General features: G+C 40.8%; 2 protein-coding genes across 2 annotated transcripts in view; one reads left to right on the top strand and one right to left on the bottom strand.

The window, feature by feature from the left end:
- Window positions 1-10,970: 10,970 nt before the first annotated feature.
- On the top strand, window positions 10,971-12,359 carry LOC147605715 (fasciclin-like arabinogalactan protein 7). The gene has a single exon (XM_086793243.1). The coding sequence runs from the start codon at window positions 11,266-11,268 to the stop codon at window positions 12,097-12,099; it is 834 nt and encodes a 277-aa protein (XP_086649369.1). The 5' UTR covers window positions 10,971-11,265; the 3' UTR covers window positions 12,100-12,359.
- A 3,268-nt stretch (window positions 12,360-15,627) lies between these two features.
- Window positions 15,628-22,320, bottom strand: part of LOC147605714 (uncharacterized) — a 50,244-nt gene continuing 43,551 nt past the window's right edge. Inside the window, exons 4-10 of the mRNA XM_086793086.1 lie at window positions 17,421-17,541; window positions 17,052-17,275; window positions 16,833-16,920; window positions 16,545-16,745; window positions 16,319-16,428; window positions 16,188-16,232; window positions 15,628-16,083 (exon numbers count right to left, since the gene is read on the bottom strand). Coding sequence (XP_086649212.1) covers window positions 15,903-16,083; window positions 16,188-16,232; window positions 16,319-16,428; window positions 16,545-16,745; window positions 16,833-16,920; window positions 17,052-17,275; window positions 17,421-17,541 — 970 coding nt within the window. The 3' untranslated portion in view covers window positions 15,628-15,902. The remainder of the gene's footprint in view (window positions 16,084-16,187; window positions 16,233-16,318; window positions 16,429-16,544; window positions 16,746-16,832; window positions 16,921-17,051; window positions 17,276-17,420; window positions 17,542-22,320) is intronic.

Genomic DNA, 22,320 nt, shown 5'->3' with positions numbered 1-22,320 from the left:
AACCACGCGGCCAAGCGAGAGACACATACAAAAGGGAAGCTTTCCCTGCAATCTGCTAGATCCACAGTCAAGCACGAGAAAAACAAGCAGACACACAGAAGGCTTCACAGCGACTGGCACCGACGCCTCCATAGCAAGCGAAACCCTAAAACTCCCGACCTTCAAAGGGCTGCTCTAGAACACAACTTTATAGTTGAGCAGTAAACCCCTCCTCGCCCTTCGATCTTGGGAGATCCAATGGTTATAAGCAACTTGAGAAGGCAAATCAGTTTGTTTTTTGGTTTTTTTTTTTAATGAGAGAGAGAGAGAGAGAGAGAGAGGGGGGTAGATATTAATGGCGATAGAATGCAACACGAGGGCATATATGACCAACGGTGGGACTTGAACTCGGGTGAATTATGGCCTTTATTATAAGAGCCCTCGCACTAGCCAATCTGCCCCACTTGTGGGTGGCAGAGAGAGAGAGAGAGAGAGAGAGAGAGAGAGAGAGAGAGATCAATAAAGAAGCTCTCCCTCAAAGCACACACATGCACGTACACACACACAACAAATACGAATCGTGTACAAAAGCGAGACACACACATGCAGAGGATGCAATTACAGCTTGCATTAAGAGAAAAATGCTCATATGCATGTCATACAGATATAGGTGGCTCAATTTTCTAAAAGAGAAAATTATTAGAGAAACCCTTTCAAAAAATTGATGCCACATAGTTATTCACACTCTTTACTTATCATTAAATATCGACCCTTACCCATTGATAATCAATTAAAAGTTATATCTTGCCAATAATGCATGTTAGCTCAACTTTGCTTCCTTCCCCCTCTGTGTTTTCAAGACCCCAGTGTAGCCCTTTATATAGTAGTGATGTGTGCACATAGACTAATAATGTGTAGAGGCACTCTTTCCCTACTTAGGACATTTTTTTCCCTCAAGCATATGTACACTCTTATCAATGACTGTGTAAATGACCTTCCCATGTCACTTCACTTGTACTCTACTGATTCTCATCACTCAACATTGAGTGTTGTGCTTCTTTATAATCTCTGCTTATTTGTTGCATATGTGTGTGGGTTGCTACCGTAGTCTCCACTCTAACAATTGGTAGTATGAGAGCAGGTTTTTTGGCTCTCACCTCCTTCATTTGCTCCCGTCATCACCTCCTTGAGTTGCTCTTCTGATTTGTCCCATATTGAGCTATCCTCTTAGGTGGAGAAGGTATACTTATAGAGTGTTGTTATAAAAAAGTTGACAAAGGTTTTGTAGCTTTTAGGCCATTTCAGGCTCATTTCGAGGCCCATTCGCATGTTTTAAGGTTTTTGCAGAGAGGCTTTCAGCAGTGTGCAAACATTTGGTCAATTTTAGGCTTTCAACAATGTGCAGCAGCATAAATTTGGTGTGCAAACATTTGGTCATCGTCGCTTCTTTGTTATCATCGACATCGCATCTTTGAGCATCATCATCATTCATTGTCATCGACTTTTGCATCCTTACCACAGTAACATTTCTACACTTTACACTCTACCATTTGTTATACACTTTGCAGGTCTCTTCATCATAAGCGATATGTTGGTAAGCCATCTTGGTTGCATTGAGTGGGCATTTACAAAACTTGCGGGTTTTTGGGATATTTGCATTTTGTGCTAAGATTCATTATTTGCAAGTTGAATGGCAGGCAGTGATGTTTGGAATGCTTTCCATGGAGGATAGGCTTGATGGGACCAACTACATGTTATGGTTTTATATGATGTGCCATCTATTGGTTGTGCCAAAGGGCTTTGGAATGTTGTTATTAGCATTGAGGCATGCCCTGTCTCGCCAGCGCATGATAATAGGGATACTTCATATGGTGATACTAGTTCAGATTTAACTGTGGCATTTGCCTCCACACCTCTCACACAAAACAAGCTTGGTGGGATGATGGCAGTAGGGATTTTTAAACACATACATTGGTAACACTTTCCGTGAAAAGGAGCATTATTCCTCATATTTGCTCATGTAAAACTATCAAGGAGACTTGGGATGCACTTACTGTGCTTTACCAAGTGTGTAACAAAATGAAGCACCTTAGGCAATTAGAGTGCAATCATATGAATAAGGGAGACTTGATGTATGAGTTTCTCACAAGGATCAAATATCTCAAAGAGCAGCTTGTATGATGAGTCTTATCCAAGTAGTTCATTGGCGTCTACTATTCTCGCAGCTTTATCGAGTTTATACCAGAGTTTTGCATCCATACTATGCCAATGCCCTTATGTTTGATGAGTTGGTTACAATTCTCTTGCAAGAAAAGCAATCCTGATAAACTAAACCAGTATATGTATGTGGGAGATCAGGCATTTGTTGCCACTCTCAAAAGCGTAAAGGCAAAGCCTTCTCTTAAGGAAGCTATAAGACAAAGGTAAAATCAGCTCAATCTTTTAGAAATGATGATCAAAAAGGGGTTGATAAGCCAATGAATGCAAAAAACAAAAACAAAAACAAAAAAATAAAAATTAAAAATTGGAGAAGGCGCAGAAGAAAGAGTTAGGCATGGTGGCAGCGGCAAGTAGTTGATACATCAACACCAAGTGATGAAAAGAAGAAGTCGTTGAACTATGCACAGGATGATTGGCATTCATTATGTAGTGCAATTATGACCCTTCTATATATGATGCATGCATATCAGTGGACAAATCAATGTCTCTAGTGTTTCAATAGTGGTGCTAGCAGGCACCTTACTTCTCAGCGTGGGTTCTTTTCTTCCCTTGAGTCTTCTCCTTAAGAAGAAAGAGAGGTGTCCAAGAAAAGTTTCCTCCACCAATCTCCCTCATTAACTAACCCCCCCTCCCACTTTAGTTGTTTATGGCATGATGCCTAAACAAAAGTTTATAGGCATAAATCCATATGTGTCTCACTTGAAAGTGTTTGGACGTGTTGCTGATTTTCAAGTTCTTGATCAAGTGAGAGACAAGTTGGATCCAAAGGCAGAGAAATGCATCTTTATTGGTTATACTTTGGAGCAAAAAGGTTATAGATGCTACCACCCCCAGGAGATCAAGTAAGCAAAGATATTTTCTTTGATGAGATGAGTAGCCAATATGCACCTGAAGGAAATTCAAGATGTAGATGTAAGAAGTAATGATGCTAACCCACATGTAGATGTAAGAAATGTTGATGTATCATCTCGTGGTACTACAAGTGCTGGCATGTATCACGCAAAGGGAAGAAAAGGTAGATCAACCTTTTGTGCCTAATCTATCATCATGTCACTCTTATGTAAATGGTGATTCTAGTGGCTCCGAGCAACATAGACTTGATTAGGAGCTTGGCATTCCATTAGTGGTGGTTACTGCACGTGCATGGAGAACCATGGCTGTTTTGAGGACACCTGGCAGTGATCTAGGTGTACGTAGGTCTAACATCCATCATATATCAACCTTTTGTGCCTAATCTATCATCTAGGTGTACGTAGGTCTAACATCCATCATATATCAACCTTTTGTGCCTAATCTATCATCATGTCACTTATGTAAATGGTGATTCTAGTGGCTCCAAGCAACATAGACTTGATTAGGAGCTTGGCATTCCATTACTGGTGGTTACTCCACGTGCATAGAGAACCATGGCTGTTTTGAGGACACCTGGTAGTGATCCAGGTGTACGTAGGTCTAACATCCATCATATATCAACTTGGAAACCTTGTTGACAGGTTGATCATTCTCCTCAGCTCTAACACATGTGGTTGACATATCTCATAATTGATTAAAAGTTCTAAAAAGACCTTAGTATATAGGGCTTAATTCCCTATGGCCTCCCTTATTTCTCCATCAAGGTGGCATGCATGCGATCTGAGGGAGGGGGCTTGACCTATTGGTGGTTGTGTCGTTTGTTTCTTGATGTGCTATGCCTGTTCTTCAACTCTAACATGGTATCTGAGCTCTATCAGAGCCATCCCGTTTGCCGCCCCTGCAACCCTTGCTTCTACATCTTGTGTACAAGCTGTAGGGGGCATCGGCCAAGCCAAGCCCATGAGCCTCTATGCCCAAGCCTGCCATGTGCCCCTGAGCTAAACTATGACTGGAGCTAAGCCAAGCCTAGGTGCCTCTTAGCCCAAGATATCGCCAACCATCCCTTGTGGTCTAGCCTCTATCATGGCACCGTGTTGGTTGGAGCTGGCACAATACCTATGCCATAACTCTAGTACACTAAAGTAGCTATCACATAGCCTATAAACCACTGGAGGCATATTGTCCATAATCTCACCTCTTAGCCCAAGCTATCGCCAGCCTCTAAGAGCTAAACCATCCCTCGTGTTGTAGCCTCTATCATGGCACCGTGTTTGTTGGAGCTGGAACAATTACTATGCCATAACTCTAGTACACTAAAGTGGCTATCACATAGCCTATAAACCACTGGAGGTATATCATTCATAATCTCACCAACCATGCCAACAATTACGTAAGTGCAGAAACCAGGTGGGTCATCGATATCAGTAGTACTAGTTGAGCTCGATATCTGAGCTACCTTCACACAAAGCTAGAAATATGTCTAACCCTTGGACTAGTTCTTAATGACATATACCCACAAGATCACTCTCAGCCTGTTTTGATCCCAAATTCACCAATTCAAGCCAAACAAAAAAAAAGGCAAAGCTAGTATACCAGTGTCATCAAAATGGCCTCAAAATTGGTGTGAAGATGCTTCAAGGTTCAAGTCGCAAATATGTAAGCTCATAGTTTGGAACAAGATGAAGGGGGGAATTTTGGAACTAGGCATGGAAAACAAGATGATTTCTATGCCACATCAATTCCAAAACTGAGAAACCCTAACCCAGAATGCAAGTTGCCAGGTGTGGTCTATGGGGTATCTGTGCCAATTCTTGTCTAAATCTGCCTCACCAAGTATGAGATATTAGATGGCAAATGCTCTTTTCCCATAGAATTTTTAGTAGAACCTGTGTCTAATCAGACCTAGAGATGACCAAATAGGGAGAGTCGTAGTATTTCAACGTAGGTTTAGAAGGTGATTAGATCTGGGTAAAGAATCATGAATGATCAGCTAGCATTTGAGTAGATTAAAGTGTAATTAGAATTAAGTTTTAGTGTTAGAGCTCTCTTTCTCAGTATGGCATAAAGAGCTTCTTTGGATAACATATAGCTCATAGGAATATACTGGTAGAGCACTTTCAATATGAGCTCCAGTAGTGTTGTTAGCTACAACAACAAGTAGACCGTAGAAAGGGAAAAGATAAGAGCAAGGAGAGAGAAAGAAGAACATTGTACAGCCTACAGTAATGCTAGACAGTTCTAGAATGAACATAACCAGCTTAGCATCTTCTAATTATCTTTCCCATTCAGCTCTGATGCTTCAGATATTAAACTACCCTCAACGTCCACTTCATACACTGAAGTCTTTAAAAAAACCCTTCACACCACTTCTGACACAAGAGGTTGTTCACATGCTTATCTTTATGGACTTGCACACATGCTCTCATTGGTCTCCCCAATGAGAGCATGCTTATCTTTATGGACTTGCACACATGCTCTCATTGGTCTCCCCAATGACAACTTCAAGATCTTCATCACCATCAGCTCACTCTATATCGATGTCTTCTTCATTAATGGCCTCATCTTCAATAAATTCCTTACCATCATCATCAAATATCATCATAAAAAGTTTGGGAATCTACTACATCATTGATGAATATTTTCACCAAAATTTTGGATATGCTGCCAATATGAGCAAGCAAAGGACTGACCATGAGTTAAAAAGTATTGAAATTTCATGACCAAATGAGCACATGGTGTGTGGCAAGTCATTGGGCTTTCATGTCTACCATGAGCTTTTGTAACCATCAATGATGCACCTCACTATGTGTAGGTGTGTGGCAAGTCATTGGGCTCTCATGTCTACCATGAGCTTTGTAACCATCAATGATGCACCTCACTATTGTGTGGAGGGCATATGGATGGGCACTAGCACTCTATCATTTAGCATGGCACTATCACTCTCATTTAGCGTGGCACTAGCACTCTATCATTTAGCATGGGACAAGTCACCATCCCAAAGTGAGGATAAAAAACCATCTTGGAAACCTTTTAGAGTCTTGCCTTGCATTTGGGTCATTAGTTTATTTCTCTCGAAACAAAAGTATAAGATCTATGACACTCTAGGATCATTATATCAAGGGGGGTGTTGAAATATTGATCTTGGATCTTGAGTTTGGACAAGGGGAAGCATAAACCTGGGGCAGGGCAGCACAGCAGACAACTGTCTAAGCAATGGAAATGGATGTGATGCTCAAAGCTAGTCATGAGTTACATGATTCACAGGGTTGTGTTGTTTATGCATGGAAACCCTTAGAAACCTAAAGTTTGGGTTTCACATGAGTGTGTCCTTTCATGTAATGGGCAACTGTGGGCAAGCGAGCCTAGCCGTGCCTTGGAGGTGATTCACATGCTGAGCTTGGCGAGACTCTGGGCAGAGCTACATGAGGCAATGTGCATGAGTGTGTCCTTTCATGCAACGGGAAACTTTGGGCAACCTAGCCTAGCCATTCCTTGGAGGTGATTCACATGCTGAGCTTAGAGAGAGACTCTTGGCAAAGCTAGATGAGGCAATGTGCAAGGACCAAGGTGATAGTTGGCATCATAGACAATACTCCCAATGGCTAAACTTCACAACATCATCTCCAAGAAGCAAGCATAGGTTGCATGGAGAATGTGATTTCACATGCTACGTGTATGGGGTAAGTGCAACAATGAGAGAGTGTTACATGGATGAGTCATGCACACAATCCACGTGTATGGAGCATTGAATGGTGAGATATGGTGAGCTAAAAAAAGATTGGCAGTGGGTTGCAAGATCCACATGGATCAAGTGGGGCTAGGAGAGAATTGATTACATGGGAATGGGCAAGGAAACATACTAATAAGTTTATGCATAATGGCAAGCTCCACAAGTTCACACATTCACCTCCATTTCCCTATGGCAAGCCATCACATCTACTTCTCTCTGTAGTGGTGTTTCACCCCTCTCCATCCATTACTTTAGGCAAACTGCCACAAATTTGGGACTATGCCTCATCAATACTAATGGGATATTCATTGGTAAACTATTAAATGATAATGCGATATTCATTGGTAAGTTGTTAAATGCTAAGAGAGCTCCTCTAATGGGATATTCATTAGTAAACAACAAATGATAAGGGAGATCCTCTAATGGGATATTCATTGATAAACTAATAAATGATAAGACGGCTCCATTCATTGGTAAATAATAAATGATAAGGGAGCTCCTCTAATGGGATATTCATTCATAAACTAATAAATGATAAGAGGGCTCCACTACTAGTGGTCTCTCACTCAACACCTTCCCATGGTTTGTATTTTTATGGAGGGAAATTGTATTGGTTTACCATCTCATAATTACATAATTCCTTAAGAATAGCCATATTGGCCATTCCCTTCTTGGAGTCATTTCCAACAACCTGATGATCCTGACTTTTTCACTTTGACAAGGTATTTCTTAGATTTGAGATATCTTTTCTTCTCACAATAGATGGCTTTTCACTGGAAAATATTTGCACTATTAGTCACAAATTTGTCATCTTTGATTAGAAGAGTTTTCGGATGAGTAAGTGAAGTAGGAGTAGGTACAGACATATTTTTTGGTTGAGAAACCAAATGGAGCTAGGTGAAGCTCTACTTGGTGAGACATAAGTAGAGGGAGGAACGGGTAGAACAGCCAACAAACCACTTTAGGTGTTGAAGTTTTGTCATAGTACTAAATTCATTGCCCCACTGCCTAATTGATAATAAGTGGAACAGATAGGGCCCCAACAAACCACCTTAGCCATTGTTGAAGTTTTGTCATAGTACTAAATTCATTGCCCCACTGCCTAATTGATAATAAGTGGAACAGATAGGGCCCCAACAAACCACCTTAGCCATTGTTGAAGCTTTGTGATAATAGCAATGCCAGTGTCTCTCATTGATGCTACCCAACCTCAAGAAATGACAATTGTGTGCCTATAGCAAGTGGTTAGTTAAAAAGGCCAATAAGGCCACTCAAGGTCCCTCTATAAAATAATTTGTCACCACAATTATTCCATGGGGGGGTGTTATACTTCAAATGAGTAGTGAGAATAATATGTGAATGTAGATTAGTTTAAAGAGATAAAGTGCAATGTATAATATGAATATGTGAATGTAAATTACTAAAATAGTTAAGAGTGTAAGGTATGATATGAATATGTAAATCATGTGTGCGTGTGTGTGGTACACACGCCTATGTGCAGGCACACAAGATTTCCCCCTATATTTTCATGCATGCATGTGTAGGATCAAATTAAGATTGTAATATAGTTTAAATATTAAAAATTTAACAAAAAGAATATCCATATTATTGACCTAAATTTGTTATTATATAATCCTTAGGTGAGTATGATACTATTATCATTTTGATTTCATGTAGTGTTTTATTTGGTTTTATCATTGAGATGTCATTGCGATGCAAGTATAATGTGACTAATAGACTTTTCAACTCTAGTTGTTTAAAGTAATCTACAAAAAAGATATGTTTAATGACCACATTGATATGATATGAATTTTTTAAAGTCTAAAATGAGACTAATTTTTCAGTTTTCTCATTATAGACTAAAAGAACATGTGACAAGCTCATTTTGTGTATTTACTGTCATCTAGGAGAACTATCGCTAGTATTTTTTACAAAAAGATATGTTTAACAATTACATTGAACGCTAAGAATTTCGCAAGTCTAAAATGAGACTAATTTTCTACTATTCTCAATATAGACTAAAGGCACATGTGGCAAGCTCATTTTGTTGCTTTAGTGTCATGTAGAAAAACTATCTCCAACCAATCTTAATGTGATGATTCAAGTTATTCTTCACTTGGTTAAGTGCAACTTGTTGAGATTTATATATAAAGAATGGGGAGCACAGCTTGAGATGGTTGGTACATCAATGCATTTTAATAACAACCATGTTGTGATAGTCAACACAAAAATCAAAAAGTGATCATTCACACTTACCTTTCTAGGGAAAAAGTCACTTGACATATGCATCATGTAGGCATGAACGAATGGTTAGCTGATGTTAGATTCAAAAGAACTTTGATGTGAGTTTTGCAACTTATGAACATGTGAACTTTTTTTTTCTTTATAAAATTTTAATGAATTTATATTGTGTACATCTTGCGCTCAATACACCTAGTTAAAGTACCTCCATCAAATTTTTAAAACAAAATGAATGTTTACATGCCACTCTCACTCTCTTGGTTTTTCTTTTTCTTTTCTTTTTTTTTCCCTTATGTAAAAGCTTGGGTCACGTTCCTCTACACGAAGACATGCATACAGCGAGGAAGAGTGATATGCCACCTCGTTAGTTGAGCTATCAATTAAAAGGTGGTTATGAGTAAGCATTATTGTTAATTTGTAGGGACATCAAGTTAGCATGTTTGTATGATAGACATGTTCTACTAGTTTATGTGCCTAATGTCAAACTACGAGTTTTGGGTAAAACTATCACAAAGTTTTCCTCTATTAGTTCCTTAATGGAAAGGTTACTCTAGCAAAGTTTTAAAAAAGAGTAATTTCTTGATGTATTTCAAATTTCACTAGAAGAAGAGAGGGGGATGGAAGATGCCACATTACCTCAACCTTCACACTAACTTTAGTGGGAAAAAAAGGGGGAGGGGTAAAAGATGATGTAGGCATCTAATCTTTGACTCCATCTTCACACAGAAAGTATTTTGTAATCTCCAAAATGGGATGCTTACAAGAGATAATAAGTGTTTTATCTTTTGATTATTCTTGGAATTGGTAAATATTTGTCTCATTGGTGACACATAATAAGACTAAATAAGGGATGGAAAATCAAATAGAAAGGATTAAATCATTTGACAAAGCTCCCTTATTAGGGTTTGGAGACTGGTAGAACACTCTTTTTTTTTAAACACGCATTTTCATGAGGTTACTTTGTATACCAACACACAAATCTTGCATGGAGGTCAAAAACTCATCACACAATTGTTCCAAGCTAATTTCAATTCTAGATTGCATTGACCAACACAGAGAGTGCCAATCAAGGTTGATTTTTGACAGCGAGATCTCCCTTGAAAATGACAAGACACTTGCAAGTTTTGATTTTTTTTTTCAAGATTAAGTGCATTTTTTAATTGCTCTTAGAGATTTTTTGACTACTCTTAGAGATTTTTTGGTGTTTGGCCGAAAATCCCAAAAAAGTGCATGACGACCGTCAAAAATTAAGCCTAGTGCCAACATAGGAGCATAAGAGGGGGAGAAGAGGAACAATGAAGAACTTTAGTGTTTGCTATATTTCCACCAATAATATTGTCACATCACCTTGCTTTTAATGGAAAAAACGGGTAGGAAAGCTAGTGTGGTTGCTCGCATACCTTAAAAATAGTGCCACGTACTATCTCCTAGTATTTTGAAAAACCATCCATTTGATCTAATTGAACAAACTCATATCATCTCAAAACCTTGTGATTCATATGACCCAATTTTCATACTATCACACACAAATTGTGGATGGATGTGAACTTGTATAACTATGGCAATTTTGAAGGTTGATGTTAAAATTAATCTCTACAGTCACTTGGGAGCTATTTGAAAAATCGGTTAGAACAAGGGAAAGAGGAAGTTTTTTCCTCTCTTTTTTTGGGAACAATAATTATATATATTTATATTAACAAAAGTAGAGGCAGTTTTTTCAAAGGAATGGTGCCCACTTGATCAAGCTAGGGATTTCCAAACATATTTATGTAATAATATAAATTAATTGTTTGGTGAGAAGGAAGAATGTGAAGTTGAGTGGGCAAACAGTTTGTTTGTGTGGGGACCCCTTCAACAAAGTGAGTTGGAGCCTCCACCGCTTGTTGCCCTTCCTTTTTTTTGTACTTAAGCTCTACACAATGGAGAGTGTGACACTGTGAGAGAGAGAGAGAGAGAGAGAGAGAGAGAGAGTGCGTGTGTATGTGGGTGGTGTATGGGGTTAGGAGTGTTAGTGTATTAGCAATTCCATGTGCTTGTCCTTTGGCAAAGCTTTAGCCTTGGAGTTTGTGCAAGTGGAAAGCACTCACTCCCAGAAGTGGGAGGCACTTCTCCTTTCTCTTGTTGGTTCTCTCGCCCTTTGAGAAGGTGGTAGCCTGTTGGGCTCTCTCTCTCTCTTCATTACCATCTCTTGTTGGGTCTCTCTCTCCCCCCCGCCCCCTTGATCCCTCCACCCAAACTAGGCTATGGAGATTGTTGCCATTGCTAGATCTAGAGTGCAACTCTTGCCCATGGCGCATTTGCCCTTCCTAATGATGGTGTTGATGCTTTCTCTTACACCTTCTTCCAATGCACAAGCTCCCCTTGCATCCCCCATAGCCTCTCCAAGCCCAGCGCCTGCACCTGCCCCCGCCTTCTGCAACATAACCCAAGTCATAGAGAGTGCAGGCCAATTCTCGAGCTTCCTCCAGCTCTTGAGTGACACCAAAGTGGGGGAGGGGTTCCAAAACCAAGCCAATCAGACTGATGTGGGCATCACGGTGTTTGCTCCGATCGACAAGGCCTTTGTGAGTGAACCAGCTGCTACACTATTGAAGAACATAACCCAACAACAGAAGGTGAGCTTGTGTGAGTATCATGCTCTTACCAAGTGGTACCCTCTTGCATCTCTGCAGCAGACAGAAGAGAACATAACAAGCACATATGCAACATACAATGGAGGGGGCGGGAAGTATACCTTGAATGTGACAGATCAAGATGGGACAGTGACCATCAAGACAGGGTGGTCCAATGCTGACATTGTAAGCACTCTTTACAATGCAGCCCCCTGCAGCATTTTTGCCATCAATGAGGTCCTCTTGCCTGAGGACATCTTTGGCCTGCCTTCACCTGCGCCTGCCCCTTCCCCTTCCACAGGAGCCCCCCTCATTTCCCCATCTTCATCTTCCCCCTCTTCAGCACAGTCCTCTGCTGCAACAGGCCCTTCCGCTAAGCCCAACCATGCACCATCCCTCCCTACTTTCCACGCTCTCCTCTTCACCGCTCTCCTCGTCTGCATTCTCAAGCTCTCTCATTTGTGAAATTGAGGGCTTCCTGCCCTGGAACTAGGGCTTCTGGTCTCTCCTGTGGAGTTAGGGTTTCTTCTTTCCTATTCTTTTAGGAAACCCTAACAATGGCAGAGCATGAGATCAGCATGTGCTTACCAATACTTCTACAGATCTCGCATTTTGTGATGGAGCTGCCTGGAGCAAGATTTTTGAAGGAGTCATTCATTCTTAACGTTATTTATGTTTACGTTTTGTAACCTCCGAGTAAATAAAGTGCGCCGTTTATTCAAAAACTTTTTAAATTTTTGATTGGTAGCGTGTTTTGTAACATTGAAACCTCTCCTTTCCAATTTCAATTTCCACTATGGTGCCTGTGTAGAATTCACTTAATTCCCAGGTTTTTAATGGTGTTTATTGGCCCCAATTTGAAAATGGGTTGCAAAAAAAAAAATGGAAGAAAAATGGTTGATTGATTGCTTGAGAGTAGGTGGTAGATCTTCAAGTCACCACTCCCACCAAATAGGTGCCTCACCTTGAAAATTTTTCAGATGAAAATTCCAAATAGCCGGTTGAGAATTGAGCCAGTTGTAGAAAATGCAATGACGGTATACAATTTTCTAAAAGTGAAGCTATTTTCTTCAATTTTCCGGCTACATCAATGGTGAAAAGGAAGTGTGTGTGGCTACATCAATGGTGAGTAGGAAGTGTGTATGGTTCCTTAAAAAATGAGTTTCCCAAACACTGCTCCCACTATATTAATGTGATTCAAATGAAAATTTAGGGTTGGAACTTGGGTTTGGCGTCTAGCACCTTGCATAACCGTCGATCAAATTGACCACCTAAGGAAGGACTTGTGAACATAATGATGTGCTAAACAAACTTCAAAGTTCAAGAGTAGCTAACATGAATGATTTGAGGAATCACGTGATATGAGGTCTTGGTAGTTTTTGGATCTGCATGCGTTTATATTGGCTGCTGTGCACACTCACATAAGATAGATAATAAGTATAAAGTACACTTAAATTGATATTTTTGAAGCCCAAGGGTAAGTGTCCTGTTTCCTTCAGCCTTCCCTAGGCTCTCTCCCTCACCCTCGCCTCCCTTGAAGAATGAACACACTAAATTCATTGTGAAGATATCACAGAGAAAGCGCAATGGTGATCGCATTATGGATACTAGTTTGAAACATATTGCTAGCTAGTTTGGGCATGTTTGGCACCTACTTAGTTGAACACTACTCAATAGCTTGTTACACATAGCCATCCTACTCTCCGTTTCATGTCCATAGCATGGATGTATGTTGTAAAGCAGTTTGCATTGTAAAGTTACAATGCCCACAGTAAAAGTTGGGACACTAGGACCTCTTAGAGGAGCTTGATTGGTTTTCTTTACCTGCCCATCCCATGTTTAGTCTCCTTTGGCTTCACTGAAGGGTAGAGATTCAACGGGTCAAAGGTAGAGATTCGATGGGTTATCAGGAACATAGAAACCTTTGTGGTATTGTGAGTGACAGGTCTAGTCTTCGTTGGCTAACTCATCCCCACTCTTCTTCAGATCGCAAAACCAATCTAAGTGGAGCTTGATCTCTCTGCCATCCCTTCCCGTGTCCAGTCTCTTCTAGCTGCTCATCACCATCGCTACACTTATTCTGCTTGCATAACCAATCTATCCAGTAACCAATCTATTCTGCTTGCATAACCAATCTATCCAGTAACGCAAAAGGCACCCCATTGAAGCAGAGAGCAAAAGGCAGCCACCATAACACGAGAAAATTAGCGATTGCTTCACACCCACCAGGAGAAACCAGCATGCAACCAATGCTCTAGACACATGACGTCTTTTGCATGAGACCTCGCCTACCTGGGAGAAGCCTCCCACCCCTTACTATGGGTTCTTCAAACTTTGCCGGCTTGAAGAGCGACAGGCATAAAAGGAGAAAAAGAGTAGCCAGAAACAAATCAACACAAGAAGCACACTCAATTTTGCCAAAGAGAGAGCTAGCACTTCTCAGAAACCAAGTCAAAGCTGAAATCAAAATAAATCAACAGTGACAACAACGTACATTCGCACCAAAGTTGAATTACATTAACAAGCACATGGAATGCAAATACCCTGAGCCGCATTATAACTTTAGGAAGAAACCTATGAGAGGAGCTCAAGTTAGGGTTTGGTAGGGATAATGTCAAAAAGCAACAAGCTCTAGCACAAGCTACTTGGACTCCGAAGATTAATCTACCTGCCTCACCTTGTACCAAATCAGGTGATTCAATAACAGAAATGGATGGGCAATGGATCTGTGGCAAATTCTGAAGCAACCTGCATTTACTATTAGACTTTCAGCTGCTGCATTGGGAGTTTACATAGACTTTCAGCTGCTGCATTGGGAGTTTACACCATCTACGTGTTCAGTCTCAACCTTCTATCTCCAGAACCAAGGCTTTCCCACATAGACTTCCATTGTACATGTTTAGTTACAAATAAGGATGCTCTCTCTCTGTCTCTCTCTCTCTCTCTCGCCACACTCGCTTTCACCAAGGAGGCAATATCAACAAGGCAGATGAATTGAGTGCAATATCTTCAGCAGCAAATCCCTGAGCTCCACAAGCAAAAAGTCAAATTCAATGCAAAGTTCAAGAGGCTTGAAGAACAAGTGAACACATCAAGGGGATGAACCCAAAGCCAGGTTTTCAAGCAAGAGGTAGAACCCTTATGTGAATACAACATCAGAGGCCATAAAGAAGCTGTGACCACAGCACTGAAACAACAGAAACAACCCGCTCTTCAGGTAAGGGTTACAGGACAGTGACCGCCTAACATAGTCCTCAACATGGAGACAGTAAGGAGCACTACTGAAATGGAGACAGAATTCGAATCAGCAATGCAAGATTTGCCTCAAGCCACACAATTTTGTGGGACACCGAATCAAGAATCACAATTCTACAGTGAGCTAATGATCATGCAGTCATAACCTTGAAACCAAAAAAGAGCTGAGAACTGATCGATAACCTTCACCTCTTAAGCAGAACCGAGCACCTCTTAAGCAGAACCGAGCCACAATTCTCCAACAGTAAAACATTGCATCACACTAATTGTGGAGAGCAGACAAGGTCACACAGTGGAAGCAATAGCAGTTGGATGTGGTCTGAGCAGCACGATTAACAAACAAGTGGACAATGTTAAGAGGGGTCCAACCCCCAACAAGCGCTCTAAACATCGAAAACAAATACAAACTTTGACCATGTGATGGAGTAGGCTATCTTCCCTTTTCTGTTATCATTAGCTGATCATAAGATCCTCCGTTTTTTACTGGTGCCATAATGTAACCTGTCCTTCCTTGCACATTAAAATTATACTCACACGCGTGCCACATATGCATGCACACATCGCATGCTAATCTCACAGGCTGTGAATTTTGACCTCAAAAGACCATGATATAAGCTCTCTCTCTCTCTCTCTCTCTATCTCTCTCTCTCTATTTTGTAAAGGCTGCGATCAAAAAATAAACTTTACATAAGCTAATAAAGAAAAGCTATTAAGGTGTCACCATATAGTCACTCTCCCTGGAAAAATGTGTGCTACTTACGGTATTCTCATAGTGTGGATTAATAATGTACATTTCGCTCTTGAAAATTACCTTACAAAGATGCAGCTTTAGTTATTTGATGGTCCATCCCAACCTCTTTCGTAAGCTCTATGCCTTGAGGTTAAGGATGGGTATGAAAAGGGTACATACACGTTGCTTTAAGCCTTTATCCTCATAGCGGCCTTCATGGCATGGGTGTATCACCCATGAAAAATAGCAAGAGGTAAAATGTCTGGTTCAGATCAAGGACATTTTATGTATATCTCATATCAACAATTACACTTCTCACTCGCTTCTTGTAGTATGTAGGCTCCTTATCTTCTTTAATGGTACCCCCATTTTCAGAAAAGGTTGATGGGTCATGAAATAGCACCCATCTTTCAAACTCATCATCATTGAAGCCCTCAACGTTGTCATCTTGCCTCCTCGTCAAGCTATAATGACAGGGAAAGGTGATTCAAAAAATATCATTATTGAATTAGCAAAAGTAAAACATCTTAAACAAAAGCAACAATAGTGTCACCAAAATTTTGATTACGTTTGGCTTTGCTGAGGTTTATTTGAATGTTCTCTTTGCTTTGGACTGTGAAAAACAAAAGGGTAAAGTAAACACAAAGACAGGTGTGCATAAAATATTGTTAATAATGGCGAGAAAGCGTTCAGTCCTACCTTCTTCTGGGTTGATTCTCAAGCTCTCCAATGCCTTTCCTCGGTAGTGACTTCCATGGCAGACTTTCCTCATCCCCCCGTCTTCTATGTTCCAATTTATGTCTCGCTTCCTACATGCATGCAGCATAACACATTCCATCACACATCTGGTGGTGTTCTGAATCAATGGGAAGCGGTACACACATCCAAAATTGAAAATTCTTTTGGTTGTGGTGGTGGGACATACAACATGACTATGGTCTTTAGTTCCCATCATTTCAATTCTCCGGAGTTTGTTTGTCCAGGTCTCTTTGCTTTCCGTCTCACGCGCTCTTTGACTCTCTTTCTTTTTCTCTTCTTCCTTTCGCAACTCACTTTCCCGTTTTTTCATCTCAATCGCCTTTTGCTCTTCTTCCCTCTGCATCTTTTCCCTCTTTATCTTTTCTTCCTGAGACAATCATTGCATAATAAGAGCCTTATTTCAAGGTTATCATATACCAAACAGAAATGATATAAACATGTGTGGAATCCTTACCTCTCTCAGACGCTCCAACTCCTTCTGCCTTAGTATCTCTTGCTCAGCTAATGCAGCCTCTCTGTCTTTCCTCAGTTTTTCTTCCTCCCTATCAGCACATGACTCTGTCTTGTCAAAAGAAGACATGCACAAAGCATGAACTCACATTACCATCCCCTTTCAATAAGAAAAAATCACTTAAAAGTATCCTGTCTCATAACAGGCACTGTGATATTACACCTTAATCGTTCCATCCGTTCAGTTTCCATTCTTTCCTGTTCCAACCTGGCAAGTTCAGCCTGCCTACGAGCAATCTCTGCCTGCCGTGCCTCCATGAGGAGCTGCCGGCGCCGCAATTCATCCACTCGCTCTTTCTCAAACCTTCTCTTTCTAATGTTTCCTTCAGTAAAATATCCATCATTATCCCAGCTCACTTCATAGTTGGCCTTAAAACTGGAACCTTCCTACATCAAACATAAGCAGTACATAGCATACATGAGCAAGCAGAGACCTTCGCACTTTAGTATCAAAAAGAAATGGGAGAAAAATAGAAAGAATGCTCCTAAAGTAAAACAGATTACAAAAGATGAATTGTCAGCCGTTACTAACCCTTATCATTGAGCGGCCACAAAGGGCTCTCATAGCATTGTAGAAATTAGAATAGTGCTCAAATTGCACCCATACATTACATGAAAACGTTTCTGAATCATCTTCTTGTATGTCAAGGTTCCTGCAAAATATTTGTTGGATAATATCAGAGACCTTCCTGAGAAATCTAAATCCTACACACGAAACCGACAGAGACTTGAGAAGAATCTGTTTAAAAAAGATCCTTCAATTAGTAAAGGAAAAGAGCCTCCCCTCCAAAGAAGTAGAGTATACAATGTAGAATGGGAGGGAGATAACAGGGCCGCCGGGGCAGTTGTGTGTGTGGGGAGAGACGAAACTAGCCTCTTTGAAGACCACAACCCTCGTAAGCAAATTTTCCCGCGGCAGCAGACTTTCCAGAGGTCAGATTCGGAATTTCTAGCAAGCCACTCTTTTCAGCGAGCAGAATCACATCAAAGAGGGAAGAGAGAGATAATGAGATGTCCACCCTAGGTGTCAGGTAGAGACGACAAGTAACTTGTGGTGCAAGCTGGGATGGACACATGGTGGCTGATTGCTCCCTTTGTACAAAGGGGATAAGGTCTGGTTGGTGGCCATTGAGTTTTGTCTGCCCTGTGACATCAGTGCGTGCGAACAGAGGGTTAGTCATAATTTATAAGTGAGGTTGGTCGCCCAAAACTTAATGAAGTATGTACACACTCACTTATAAATTAGTACTAGTTTCTAAGGCTAGGTGTTGACCAATACTTACCACTTGTCACATGCCACATAACCATGTCAACAGACAATTTCATGTGCAAGGTTCACGAGCGGGCGTCCCCTTATCCGAAACTACACATTGGTCAAGCAAGCATGAAAACAGCATGCAAATTCAATTGCAAGCAAGTACATAAAGATGCTATGCAATGCAGCAATGGTACGAACAATCCCCGTGTAACTATTTGGCCCTCTTAGCTCTATTTCATATGATGGAACCATAGTTGTTAGGTACAACACCGTACAATACGATACCATACGGGAAAACACAATATGATATTAAAAAACTTCTTACCATGCGATAAAATACGGTGTTTAAAAAAAATTCTTATAAACTTAGGCATTTCCAACTAGCAAGAGGAGACTAAGCCCGATCAAAACGCTAAAAGCTGTTTTTTCAAAAAGCAACTCTAAGGCCAAAAAGCGAGGCCCTAAAACTAGAAAAGTAAAGCATAAAAGAACTTATTTTATTGTATAAAGTGAAAAAGGGAAAAGCAAAGGGAAAAAGGCAAAAGCAAAAGCATGGTTAAGCTTTTGGCAAAAAAGCAAGGCCCTCTTCAAGTATAAAAAGGCTTGAACCTCTCTTGTAGCATCATGAATGAGATCCTGGAGTGTGTGAAGACCATCTTCATCGTTTTCATCACCATCATCAAGCTTTTGAAGCGTACAGTTTCTACTACCGCCATCTCTCCACCTATCTACGCTAGTGTGCCGCCGCCAGTCACCTACCACTTGGTCGCCATCTGGTTTGAACACCACTCCTCAACGTTACTGCACCACCAACCTCTGTTGTCCATCTACGCCACTTGCGCCAACCACTTTTGTCGCCTGTATTCTTTGCTCCGTCAGCTGCCTGGCTGCTACCTCCAAAACTACCGCTAGCGCCAACCTCGGCGAGCGCTTGAACCAACTTCAGCTAGCGCTTGCACCAGCTATAGCTGGCAATTGCGCCAGCTTCAACCACCAGCAACAGTCGCGCCACTGCCCAGCTTGTCTCATCACCGCTTGAGCCAGCGCTTCCTGCACCAGCTGACAATGCTGCGCAGCCTTTTGATCTCTGTTTGGCTACCCCTCCTCCCTACTTGCTAGCATTTTTGTCACCAGAGCTACTGTTTGTAGCCAACGCTGCCTACATGCCATCTAAAGCTGCTTTCCCTGAACTGTTGGTTGCCGCCACCCACCTGGGTATTGCCACCACCACCAATGCTTGGACACATTGCTATTTATGGAAGGAAGAAACCTTGAAAGAGCTGGAACTTCTAACATATCTTACTAAAAATATCCCTAGGATTTTGGTGGGATTGGAAATTTCAAATAAAATCACCACAGCTCAAGAACAACTTTATCTAACACGAGAACACAATCTCATGACCCACGAGCTATGGGATTTATTAGGTCAACCAACACTCACGGCACATCCTAAAAGGATTAACTTTACACAAGACTTGAACATGCCATGTTTGTGGTACTTTGAACATACACTGTATATTGAAACTAACCCCCTCACTTGCAAGTTTTATGTGGTTGAGTATGTGTTGGAAGCAGATTTAATCTTGGAACATAAATGGACTGATTGCTACCCAAGCACCACTATGCTTTGCTAGCGATGGAGTCATCATGATGGTCAACGATAAAAAGTAGTGCAAGGAAGAGGATCCAACTTTAATGGATATCTATGATCTAAACACAAAAGGATACAAGCCTCTTCCACAAAAGCCCCTCTACATTATGACCTACCATCTGCGCCAACAACTGACTCTAATAAAGCATCTACTCCTTCAAACCCATCCTCACCTACGAAGTTTGATGCCAAGACCTCGCAATCAACATCTATTCTTGAAAAAATTCCCACGGCCAAAGTGCTGCCATCACCGACAGGAATTCTCAACATTTGACAATGCCACAAACACTGCCACCTACATGGCTTTCTTGGGCGCTGAACATCATACACAAATCTCCTATGTACCTTGTACATGAGCTTGGGAGTTATTTGGATTTGGACTTGGACTTGATTTTGGATATTGGATCTCGTACCTAGCATGGTGAGAGATTCTTGTAGGTCATTCACGTGGTGTGCTCAAATAACTCCACATCAAGAATCCAAGCACCCAAATTCGGATGCAAATAACAAGAAATTGGAGGCTATTTGAGGGAGGCAAGTACAGTAGAGCTTGATTAGTACACCAAAGGATTCAAAAATATTGAACTTTTCCCAAAATCGAGCAAAATGTGTTTCGTTTAGAAGCTTCATCCACATTTCAAAAGATTGTTCTAGAAACATTTTTCGTTTCAACAAAATTCATTCTTTTGCTATTGTGGTCCACATAGGATCTCAATGACATTGTGTTGCAGACCTCAAAGAGTCTAACAGAAGCAACGAATTAATCACACTTACTCGAGGAGATGAATAATAAAAGAGCAATTACCATGCGCACACTATTGGCCAAGATATCCACCCCGTTGTATAGAATTTACTTTGATACGTATGAGAACTTAGAACTTACACGTCAAACCATCAGAGTGTAATTGTCCAGTTTCATCTACTAAAGGTGCTTGGAGACCTTACTTTGATACGTATGAGAACTTACACGTCAAACCATCAGAGTGTAATTGCCCAGTTTCATCTACTAAAGGTGCTTGGAGACCTTCCAAAGATCCCCTAAACACAAGACATAAGCGTAGTTACTCCAAATTCGGATTCATCGGATTCACCTCCCCGAGCTCACCACGCAACCTTAGATCCGGTACATCGAATCATAGGAACCAAGGCTATACTCACAACAACCAGCCTTGGAGTCCCATACAACCAAAACCTGACCTAAGAGACAATCGCGAAGCTCGAGATCTAAGATATGAGCCTAGTTGTAGGCCCCATACATCCTATCATGATCATGATCTGCATGCCAAGCATGTTACACAATAATCAGGATAATCAAATCCAAATAACTCCGAGAAATTAGGGAATTGTGACATCTCCTCGACTTCTAATCAGTTGTTTGCAACTGAAAAGTCTCCAAAATTTCACAAGGTATCAGTGGATAATGTTGTCCCTAGGGTCCTTCCATTCCTTATGAAATACAATACGCTCATATTGTATAACCTCCTCAAGCTCATTGTAACAGGCCTTCGTAAGGGCTATGGCATGGGTACTTAGCTTATCTTAAAGAAAACAACATATTCACATAAAACCTTGAGAAAATCTGAAAATAAATAAAAGAGAGACTAGAGAGAGAAGACACCACACTAGGGGTCAGAATAGCCTTGGGCTGACCCCCCCCCTTTGAGTTATATTAGATAAAACCCCTTGGAGGAGTCTTGAGTACAAGTTCTTAGAGCTGGAGAGCTCTCTTGTCTTTTTACATGTCTCAATAATGAGAGAGTAGCTGAATTTATAGTTCTTGTCCAAAAGCACTTGGAAAAAGCGCTTTAAACTCACTCATAGCCTTTTTAATAATAAAAGCTCCTCTCTTTTAAGTATTTAATCATTTGCTTTCCAAAAGCTAGTCTCATCATTCCAAGTCTGCAAGGTTGCCCAGCGTTGCTATCTTGCCACATCAAATTTTTTTTACCTTTTTTTTGCTATTTGCATTTTTGCATGTCACCAACTTGTATTTTGATGCTTCGGTGACATCCCCCAAACTTCTTAAACAATTGTCCTCAACTGATAGGTCTAGCTTTGTCTTAGCTTTTTCTTGTTTTTCTCTGCTTTTTTCTTGTTGTGGACCTAGCTCCTCTCTCTAGCTCGAGACATGGTTCTTCATGCAGAATGTGATGTCACCAATTGGCCGACCATTTGGTCCATCTCCAGTTTTTGTGTCTCGTTCACTTGAGGCCAGGCCGGTGTCTCATGTGAAGAGGCCAGTATTTTTGCTTGACATGGACGGGAGCCAGACTGGTGCCACCCATGTGTTAGCAGGAAGGTGTCGTATGGATGGGAGCCAGACTGATGCCACCCGTGTATGACCTGGACTGTGTTCTATCCATGGTTAGTTAGTACGAAAGGTACGATACGGTACGGTACGATAAAATACGGTACTAATTGGTACCTTAAAATTTTTTGAGGTACAGTACGATATTAGTACGTTTTTTTTTTTAAAATACTTCCTAAACTTAAAAATTGTAGACAAGAAGTTACAAAATAGTA

The sequence above is a fragment of the Cibotium barometz genome, chromosome 59 (assembly GCF_041138505.1).
Source record: "Cibotium barometz isolate CiBa-2024 chromosome 59, ASM4113850v1, whole genome shotgun sequence".
NCBI lineage: Eukaryota > Viridiplantae > Streptophyta > Polypodiopsida > Cyatheales > Cibotiaceae > Cibotium > Cibotium barometz.
The sequence above is the reverse complement of the archived record's forward strand: the minus strand, read 5'-3'. Positions and strand labels throughout refer to the sequence as shown.

Coding starts and splice junctions, on each gene's coding strand:
- LOC147605715 (XM_086793243.1), top strand. CDS start 11,266: ATGGAGATTGTTGCCATTGCTAGATCTAGAGTGCAACTCTTGCCCATG.